Source organism: Carassius gibelio, chromosome B7, assembly GCF_023724105.1.
Source record: "Carassius gibelio isolate Cgi1373 ecotype wild population from Czech Republic chromosome B7, carGib1.2-hapl.c, whole genome shotgun sequence".
NCBI lineage: Eukaryota > Metazoa > Chordata > Actinopteri > Cypriniformes > Cyprinidae > Carassius > Carassius gibelio.
Window position 1 is genome coordinate 32,953,789 of NC_068402.1, and position 11,008 is coordinate 32,964,796.

The 11,008-nt window shown below is 35.8% G+C and overlaps 1 protein-coding gene across 1 annotated transcript; it reads left to right on the forward strand.

Annotated features, from left to right (window-relative positions):
• The first annotated feature begins 740 nt into the window (after positions 1-740).
• On the forward strand, positions 741-9,090 carry LOC127962465 (apoptosis regulator BAX). The gene is made up of 6 exons (XM_052562033.1): positions 741-1,147; positions 2,280-2,328; positions 2,449-2,610; positions 5,526-5,658; positions 5,936-6,040; positions 8,344-9,090. Exons 1-6 carry the CDS (start codon positions 970-972, stop codon positions 8,440-8,442), a joined length of 726 nt encoding a protein of 241 aa, XP_052417993.1. The 5' UTR covers positions 741-969; the 3' UTR covers positions 8,443-9,090.
• Positions 9,091-11,008: the final 1,918 nt, after the last annotated feature.

The following is an 11,008-nucleotide window of genomic DNA, read 5'->3' on the forward strand; positions in this document are numbered from 1 at the left end:
TAATCTAATTTACTGTGATTAACGAACATTTTTAAATTAACCACCAAATTAACATAATTTTTGTAAGTAAATAACGATGCTACCTCAGTAAATTAGTAAAATATTAAACTGAGTTATTTCCTACATAATATATTTTAACAAATAATTTATGAAAAAACGTTTAAAAATAAATTATTAAGATGTAAATGGCATCTCTCATTCAAACTCGCTCGCTCCCGCTCTCGCTTCCAGCTCGAGTCGACGCTACTCTGCATTGGATTGTGGGAAATAGTGCAGTGAGGGTAAAAAGTAGTGGACGAATGTAGGGAATTAAGTCGTTCACTCAGAATTCGGACAGCACTACAAAATGGCTGACACCCGATATAGTGCACTATATAGTGGATAGGGAGCGGTTTCAGACAGCTGTTCGTTTTTTCGGTTAAGGTCATCATCCAGGTTTTTAAAGTGCACTTTTCCTTTTTGGAATTTTCATTGTGAACGCACTACTCACCGTCTGAATCCGTTCACTCCTTCCTGCTAGTGCACTCAACTTCCATACACTATATAGGAATTAGTGAACGAGTGAGTGATTTCAGACACAAGAATTCGTATACTACAAAACGTCAAAGAATAGTGCTTAAGTACGCGATTTGGGACGCACCAAGTATTTTCTTAACCCTATAATTACAACTTATATATAAAAAGATAAATAAATAACAAGATCTGATTTTGGTTTGTAAAATAATTAATATAACGTAGAGTGGCAGGCTGGTGGTTATTTCTTGGCACAGCGAATCTGCACTTGTTGGATTCAATCCTTCGTCGCCTTTATTTCCGCGTTATTTCCAAGCGTTCCCATTCATTGGCGGAGCTCTTCTTGAAGCCCGTCGACAACTTTTTCACTCGCGTATCATGCTTTTGTCGTTCTAATGGTGCTCATGTGGAAGGCATATAGCCTCAAGCGTCGATAACTTGACTAGATTATGTTGTATGTTGTTGGGGATTGTAAATTTAGCGGATTCAGAAATTGTTAGGCTGGTCCGGCTAACGTTAGTTAGGAAGCTATCTCTTGGGCCCACGGTGCTTGTCCTAAATAAAACCATGGCAGATGCGAACGATGGAGAGAGGACAGACGAGAAAGAGTTGATGGGGGCTACGGGCGGTGAAGGTAAGAGGAGGTGTAACTTTATATCGAATTGACTTAAGTGAACTCATGTTAGCCGTCATTGCACACTCTTCTCTGACTGTAACGTTACACTTTCTTCTAAACATCCTCATAGGGCCAAACACTGCAGTGAGCGATATTACGGTGATGAGGAAGTGTGGTGCTTTTCAGTTAAATAGGTTCATTGTATTTCGGATTTAGCCTTCTAATCCTTTTCGTTTCTGTTATTATGGAACTAACTTCCCGTGATGTCATACCGAGTCTGATGATGACGTATGTCAGGGCGCGTCATAAATAGCGGAGATTTTGAGACTCGAATGTTTTCAGTCTCTGTTCTATTCTTTTTTAGTGACCTTGCTGCACCATTCTGCCAATAGATGGCGAAAAGCGAGTATCTGTTTTGCCTACTTAAAACATAATAATAATACTTTGTTTGAACTACTTGCAAATCGCTTAAACCTACTTCTTTCATGAGCAAAACACCCTTTACAAGAAATTAACATTCAGACACTTTAAAAAAAAATAACATTAAGAAACTCATGTCACCCAGCAAAAAGGCCTACAAGCCATTAAGACATGTTTTTCATTGTTTAAAATAAAAGTACACGTTAACGCAGTTTTTTTTTTCAAAATTAAGTTAAGAGTACACAAACAACCTTTAAACAAGGCAAGGCAAGTTTATTTATATAGCACATTTCATACACAATGGTAATTCAAAGTGCTTTACATAAAAGAAACTAAAATAATCATGAAGAAAAATAATAACCAAAATAAAACAAGAAATTTTAAAACTTTTAAAATGATTAAAACATTTAAAAACAGTTAGGTGTTGACAACAATACTGAAAGACAGAAGTGAGAATAAAAATGTGGCGGTAGGGTACTTTGGCTTTGCCACAAAATTTCTTGTAAACCCATGTCATGACCTGTCTCTTAAACCAGCCAGTATCAAAACAGGAAGTTGTTCCCAATAGAGGTCAGTGTTCACCACATGTATAAAACCCTCTCACCCCATTATCATGCCTACGAATACAAAGAGTGCTTCCTGTACTTTGATCTTGTATCATTTTATAATACTTGTGTTATAAAGATTATTAATCACATTAACACAATATTTTCCCCCCACTTATTTTCAGATGTCATGGATGATGTGATCATCGAACGGAGTGCCGTTTTACTAAGACAGTAAATTCATGATATCCTCAATTTTGTATAGGCTGTCTTTTCTGTTATATTTTAAAAGCTTGAATTTGTGTAAATGAGTGCATTTCTCCACTCTCACTGTGCTTTGATTTCACTTGAAAGGTATGTTATTGAACAAGTAACTGTAGAGGATCCCTCAATGCATGTGAGTCACGAGGATCTAGGAGGCAGACCTCACGATGCAGATGACCCTCAAATCAAAGATGTTGTAGATCAGCTTTTGAAGATAGCCGATGACCTTAACAAGAATGCTGAACTTCAACAGTATGTTTTTCATTTCCTTTAAACTTACTTGTCTTTTTATGAATTTGAGGTTTTGTGATGAGAAAGGACAACAGATGTGCATCTGATATAAATACAGAGCTGTTTCACCGGGCTTTTAGCAACGCACAAGATCTCTGATATTATCTTGTGATATATAGGTGAAAAGTGGTCTCACATTTGTATAGTATACAATAGTATAAAGCTGTGTTCATGGTAAAACTCTTCATAGTGCTTGTAGTTTATTGTTCAGTCTTTTATTGCATATGCTGTTTAGTTTGTTTACTTTCGGAACACACATAAAGTCTAATGCGTTTTCTATTGCACTATTACATTTTTAAGCGTGGAGCACATTTCCATCTCATCTGCTCGGGACACAAACTCTTTCTCGTCATATGCTGTGAGTTTGTGTTGCTTAATGTTCATCCTGTAAAATGTTAAAAAGCGTTATCTCACTAGATTTGTAGTGTAAATCACTTATAAACCTATGCCAAAACAGAAGAATACATCAACATATGAACAATGGCCTTCTTTATTTGTTATAATACATAATATACTTAAAGGGTTACTCAACCGCAAAATTTACATTTAGTCATTAATCACTTACCCCCATGTCGTTCCAGACCTATAAAAGCTCGTTCGTCTTCAGAACACAATTAAAGAAGATATTTTGGAGGAAAACCGGTAGGCTTGAGAAATAACTGTGTCAAGGTCCAGAAAAAGTATGATAGACATTGTCAGAATAGTCCATCAGTGGTTCAACTGTAACGTTATGATGTGACGACAATACTTTTTGTACACAAAGAAAACTAAAATAATGACTTTATTCAAACAGGTAACATTTTGTAGCTTGCCATTGTTTCTAAGATAGAAGAATGATGTTTTTGTAATATGGGAATTATGATTTTCAAAAGACAAATTGCTCTCTAATATAACACCCAGATTTGACTTTATAGTTAGTATAGTTATAGTTAATAATTTTAATCCAAGAGATTTTGTGTACTGTTTTTTTTGGTACCATAAGTAATATCTCTTCCTTATCCGAATTCAATAGTAGCAAATTATTGTTCATCCAATCTTTTACATTTTTAACACACACTGTTAGCTCAGATAATTTAGAAGTTTCATCTGGTCTTGTTGAGGTATATAGTTGAGTATCATCAGCATAATGGAAACTAATTCCGTATTTTTTTTCTAATAATCAAGGGGCAACATGTATATTGAAAATAGGAGAGGACCTGGGATAGATCCTTGTGGTACAGCATACTTTACTATTAATAAAAGAGATGACTCCCCATTTAAAAAAACATAATGTTAGCGATCAGATAGGAAGAATCTAAACCATCTTAAAGCATATCCTTGAATACCCGTATAGTTTTGTAATCGATCTATGAGTATGTCATGATCTATAGTGTCAAATGCATCACTAAGATCAAGTAAAACTAGCAATGAGATGCAGCCTTGGTCTGACGCAAGAAGCAAGTCATTTGTAATTTTAACAAGTGCAGTTTCTGTGCTATGGTGGGGGCTGAAACCTGAAAATCTTAATAGAGAGATTTTTTTTTTTGCAGAGCACGAATTTCATAAAATTTTTGACATTAAATGGAAGATTTAAAATGGGTCTGTAATTTGCCAGTTCATTAGGATCTAGTTGTGGTTTCCTAATAATAGGCTTAATAACTGCCAGCTTGAAGGGTTTTGGAATGTGATGTGACCTAAAGATAACGATGAGTTAATAATCTTTAGAAGTGGGTACAGGATCTAATAAACATGTTGTTGGTTTAGATGCAGTGATTACAATTACGAGTTTCTTTCTTGAGAGAGTGAGTATTACTGTTGTACCTTGCGCAGTACATTTTTCTCTAACCTTTTTCAATTTGATGGGGGCAACAGCTTCTAATGTGTCAGAGAATATAGTGCCCATGTTGCTAGTCATTTCATCTAGTTCACATGTGTTTATGGGTACACAGACCAGTTGAGATATATCAGGCAGGTTTATTAGTGAATCAGTCTTTGGTGGCTAAAACAATAGTTCTGCCTGGACGAAAACGCAGAGACATATAGTTAATACTCAGCATGCACAATACAAGGAAATAGTCAGTTACATCATCACTTTGAAGTCGGATTAATTCTTTCTAAGAAAGTGTATGGTAAATGGAGGTTGCAAAGATAAAGGAAGTAGTTTTCGACGGGTCATGTGATCTAAAAAAAAAAAGGAATTGGCTCTTATTAACCATCTCCAGATCTTGTGAGTGTAGATAATTTTAAACATCTTACAAAAGTATATATTTTTTCCCTTTAGGAGTGAAACTTTTAATGTGGGACAAAGGACTGAATGACTAGCCCTTAAAAATTGCTGAAATCTACGTATTAATGTTTTTAGGCTAGTCATAAAAGCTCACACACCAAACTTTTATGAATTTCATAATAAGGGCTTTTTTGCACTGCATTTATTCCTGGGTTACCAAAGTAATACAGTGTAAAACAGTGCTGTGGGTTGTGTAGCAAAACACAACCAATAATAAACTCTCTTTGTCCTTGGCTCATTAAATATGCATGTGGATAGACATTTCCAAGCTGGGTTTCTTTTCAGTGTGAGGAAAAATTTGAACAGTGACGATGAACCCATTAACTGGTGTGCAGAAAAGATGCTCTATTTTTTATTTTTTTTTTATATATTGTTCAGAATACTTCAGCATAACTGGATCTGTACAAAGCTGTTATTAAAGGGTGAAAGTATGAAATTTCAAAACCTGACAAAACCAGTAATACTGAAGAGTATACAGTATAGAGCAATTTAACTTTGTCACAGCTAGATTTTGAATTGGAAAAACTGGTGCATATGGTTGGCATTTTATGCAAGATGTATGGTTGAAAAGTTTGGGGAGACCATAACTTACTACTTTTTCCCCTCACAGTCTCATCAGCTCTGTGGAATCAAACTGTGCTCAGGACGTCTTCATGACTGTGGCCAGGAGCATCTTCGAGGATGGCATTAACTGGGGACGTGTGGTGGCTCTGTTTCACCTCGCATATAGGCTCATTTACCAGGTAAACTCTCATTTCACCTCTTATTTTAAACCAAATTTGAGTATTCATTACTTTATCTTCAATTATTTTAATGAAAAATGTATATTATTTCTTATGTATAATATTATGTATAATATTTCCTCACCATTTGTTCTTCAATCAAACTGCCAAAGTGGTATTGCATGAATGATTGAGTAAATGCTAAGTCATCATGTTGTTTTGATAATTCAAGTTTATTATGCAATGTGTTGTGGATAATATCGATGTATAAAAACATGATTTCCTTTCATTTCTTCAGGCTCTGACTCAGAACCACTTTGACATTATCAAGAGGATCATTAGCTGGGTTTTACAGTTTATCAGGGAAAACATTTCTGCCTGGATCAGACAGCAAGGAGGATGGGTAAGTTGCTGTTTTTGTGTGTGCTGTCTGGCCACCCATGTGGAGCCACACAGGTCGAGCCAGACATGAGCCACCACACACAGAGAGACGCACCCACTCGAGCCAGGAAGTTCATAAGCACAAACCCAGACACATCCTGTCTAGTAACATCCAGGCACACAAACACACTGACCCAGTGTGGCATGCAGCTAGATATCATCTGTAATGATCTAATCCGTCTTTCTAAATTGCACATCAAGAATGCCAATTTTTGCTTTTCACATCTCATGTAAGAGTTGATGTCATACTTTAGTAAGATGTGATTTGCATGTGTGCTGCAGAGCTCCACCAGGCTGGCTGCAGTTCCTGGGGCCACTCAAGTTTAATAGCACACATATGATCATAAAGGAAGAAGAATGTGGGGTGCTGGGTTTAGACTTCAAACATTCAGGCGTCATGGAGCATACTGTGGCCCTGAGAACTGGAATACAGTGAGCATGTGACTATTTAGAGTGAGCTAAGAGCTACAGCATGAGCCTGAAGAATGCAAATCCAGCCAGGGAGGAGAAGGGATGCTTGTATGTTTGACCCTGGTTTTTGGGGATTTGAGATAGATCAGGCACCTGCTGCTTACAGTATTGTACTGCAGGGGAATGTGCCACAAGTCATGTATAACCGTTAGGCAGTTATGGCCTAATGGTTAAGTTAGAGATTCAGACTTGTAACCAGAAAGTTGTTTGTTTGAATCAGTATAACCACATATGAATGAATAACTCCAAACTACGTTTACTATAATATACAGTGCTGCTTGAACATGTGTGAACCCTGAACAGTGGTCAATTTCTGGAGCACCACAGCTCTGCAGAGTTTAGCTTCAACCAGCCCCAAATCATATCAACTTGGAAGTTTCTATTGATACTGAAGACTTTGATTAGTTAGATCAGGCATGTTTAAATAGGGTTGGAGTTAAACTGTGAAGAGCTGTGGCCCTCCTGTTTTATTTATAATGGATCTATCAAAGTCTGATCGTGTTTTTGTAAGTGAATCATGGCACAAAATAAAGGAGATCTTTGAGGACATCAGAAAAAGAAAAGTTTATAAAGTCAACTCTAGCGTTTGGACAAAACAAATCCACTGTCAGACTGATTGGAGGAAATTCAGGACCACTGTTACCCTCCCCTGGAGTGGTCCACCAACAAAGATCACTTCAAAACAAGTTGTGTAATATTCCACGAGTTTGCAAAGGACCCCATGGTAACTGCTAAGCAACCAAAGGCCTTTCTCACATTGGGCTAGAGTTAATATTCATGAGTCAATCATCAGGAGAACACTGAACATCCATGGTGTTGCACGGAGAAAACCACTGCTCTTCTAAAAGAACATCGCTGCCCAGATGTAGTTTGATAATAATTTTTTTTTTTTACTTATTTAAAAAAAATGAAACTTTCATGCATTTTAGATCCATTAAATGTAAAGTATTTCAAACGTTTTTGTTTTGTTTTAATTTTGATGATTGGAGCTTACAGCTCTTAAAAGTCAAAAAGTCCACTATCAAAACAATACTTAATTTGTTCCAAATGTAAAGAAGAAATCAACTCTCCAAGTCATAGCTTACAGTCTGGGTTGTGTTCCTCATAATGAATGCATACGTTCAGAAAAGTGTCGGATCTGGCTGCAGTTGCACCTTAAAAATCTCTGAGAGCACATCAAAAATGTATTTCCAACAACTCTGTATCTTGGAGCAGAAAATAAAATTATGAGAAAATTAGCATCTACTGGTTTATATTTGTCACAAAGAGCTGAAACATTTTGGAAAATTCTGTGAAGCTTATATTTTATATAATGTAGTCTGTGAATGACTTTAAACTGAACAAGGCAATGTCAAGAATTGATAGAACGTTGGTTAATATCCTTTAAACTTGTCGTCCACCACATTTCCTCAGAAATTTTCCACTCCTAATTCTTTCTCTCATTCTTCCTTAAGAAGACTTGTAGAGGGAGAAGTAAAGGATTGTAGCAAATCATAAAATCTAGATAATGCCTCTTTACTTCCTTTACACCGATCGAGACACTTATCAACAACTGGGTGTGATGTATTATCCAATGAAGATGTTTGAGCATGTATATGATTCCTTAATCAGTGTTTACTCTTAACCCCAGTATACATTCAGTTGATTCATTCAGCAGCTTTCTTATGTAAGACCATTGCATACTAACAAGAAACTATGCTTGGAAGCACACGTTTAGAGAAGATGTCATTCAAAGTCTGTACAATGTGTTTGTGTGCAGGGTGTCTCTAATGCTTTCTCTACCTTGTGTTGCAGGAGGGCATTTTCCGCAGCGTGTCAAGATGGCGTACTGTGTCGTGCATCGCTGCGATGGCATTCATTGTAGCTGTTGTTTACTGGAGAAGAACGCGCTAATATAAGTGAAAGATGTGCCGGATTCATTATTCTTACAAATGTGAAAACTCGTATCAAAAGCAATACAGTTTATACATGGTGCAATCATGTGGACCAATCACAGTTCATCCAGACCAATCATGCTTCATGCCTTGCTATGGTTAAAGACAAAAACAGAAACAGCCACTCCAATAGACACTGTAGCCTTTTATGTCAAGTTTTTTTAAATGTTCCCAGTCGGCTGTTGTTGTGTCTTGTTTCTATTTCAAATGAGCCAAGAAACATCTTTCGCCTTTATTTATTTAAGGGATGCGTTGCTATAGTCAAAGATTTTTAAGACACTGCCCTTTTTACCCCACTAGTGCCTTTTACTCTGTAATTACCTTCTGGCTCAGGTATAGATTTTTTAATGTGCCATATAACGTACCAGCCCTACCTCAAATCAGCTAATTATCTAAGACGGTTTACCAAATGTTTTTTAAATGATTACTTTAGGAATAAGGGACAGGGCTGTAAAAACAAAAACACACACAAAAACACTTTTAGGATTTTAACTTTTTTAAGAATGCAGTTTAATAGGTGAAAATGACTTAAAGGTTAAGCATGTTCTTGGTGAAATACAGTGAATGTGGAAAATACACATCTTGAATTAAATATGACAGTGAATTACTGATGTCTATGAATATTCTTTCATATATTGATTTGTATGTTTCTGAATGTAATTTTTTTAAAGAATGTACCATCTTATCCATGTGTCAAGATGCACTGAATCATAGTGCTGCCACCGTACTCTTATATGAACATTTATGTTTTGCTGTGGCATATACGTCTGGTTTGACCCGGTCACAATGTTCTTATTGTAAGAACAGCACACTAAACCAGAGTGCATGAACGAGTAACAGTCGGTGGTGTGTAAAGGGCCCTTATTGTTTCATTATTTCCTGCTTTAATTGGAAGCATTCATATTGATTCTGAACCATCTCTGCGATGGGATCCACAGGTCTGTTGTCTCTCAAACCACTAGAAAGAGGATCCATGTGTCAGACTAGGGGAAGCAGTTAACTGTTTCCTCCAGACTCCAGTTCTCTTCCTACCAGAGCTAAGTTTCACTTCTAACCTAAAGCATATGGCTGCTGAAGGGAGACATAAATAAAGGTGTAAATATACATTACCCCCTTCTCTCCCCCGAGACTTAAACCACATACTAATGTTGTGGATTTTGTTGCATAAAATATTAAATCAAGTGATTCTTGTATTTTATGACATATATAAGCTCAACACATCTAAATCACAGCTTTGATGTTCAATGAATGGACAATAAAAGGATGAAATGATTTGAGTTACCACAAGGTGTCATGTTAAACTCACTGAACTGACCAGCCACATTAATAATATTAAGGGGAGTGTAATTGATGTACCATTATAGTTTTTGTTAGTTTTATTGTTTGGTAGTTAATTTTGAATTAGAATTTTTATATATATGTATATGTGTGTGTGTGTGTGTGTGTGTGTGTGTGTATATATATATATATATATATATATATATATATATATATAGTACATTTCAGTAATTGTGTTGTGCTTTGTCTTTTTTTAATGGTGGCAATTAATGACTTCAGTACTCCAAGTTTAAAAATAAATTAGAATTTTTGAAATTATTGAAATGATTTATTTAGAGTTTTTGGTGGAACTCGTGTTTTAATAAAAGCTAATTTATCATTGAGAAAAAGAAGAAGGAACATAAGAAGATAAAATAGATTTTTATTTTCATCAATGATAATTCATCATGACTTTGTGTCGCCCATTAATCAAATTTACCATCATTGAAAATATTGATCTTCTCATCCATATTTTTAGATGTCAACATATTATAGTGGCAGTTGGGACATGTATAGCCTACAGAATCATTTTCTTAATTATACAGTCTATCCTGCTTCTTAATGCTCATTATTGCAATACTATAGTACACTTTTTAGTATTTACGTCAGTACTTCCTAGAATCCCCCATAGTGGCTTTGAACCCATTGAGGCCATAGGCATTTCAAGGGCGCTAGCTGCAGCCGGCCCGAGTCTGTGTTAGCTCAGCTGTTAGAAGACTACAGACTGGATCTCCAGCAGGACAATGACCAAAGTTTTCAGATCTCAGATTTCACATGTCGTTATGAACCTTTGCCAGCTATAAACCTTGTATGATCAGCTGGAGCGCTTCAGAAGCTAGACACCGTAAACAGCTGGGAGGGTAAAAATACCCCCCTTTAATCTAATGGAATATGTGTGAACAGGATAAAACAAAAGTCATTATACCACATCAACATTTTTGTGTGAAATATAACCAAAGCATAGTTACTGAGGCATTTATTAGAAGTGTGGGCTCAACAAGAGAGTCTATATCAGGCTCCAAGCAAAATACATCAGCTTTAATTTAAAACTTTACTTTTTTATTTTTTTAACTGTTCATTTTTTTTTGTAGAGGTAATATTATTATCTACTTTTGCAGTATGATTTTATTTCTTGCAAAAATATTATTAATAATAAAACCTAAAAATAAAAAAATAAATAAAAAGCCAAATATCATATTTGTTTTTAA

Bases quoted from the DNA above. Each gene is read 5' to 3' on its own strand.
- LOC127962465 (XM_052562033.1), top strand. From the start codon at position 970: ATGTTGTTGGGGATTGTAAATTTAGCGGATTCAGAAATTGTTAGGCTG. The intron at 1,148-2,279 runs GTAAGAGGAGGT...ACTTATTTTCAG, and splicing joins GGGGGCTACGGGCGGTGAAG to ATGTCATGGATGATGTGATC. The intron at 2,611-5,525 runs GTATGTTTTTCA...TTCCCCTCACAG, and splicing joins AAGAATGCTGAACTTCAACA to TCTCATCAGCTCTGTGGAAT.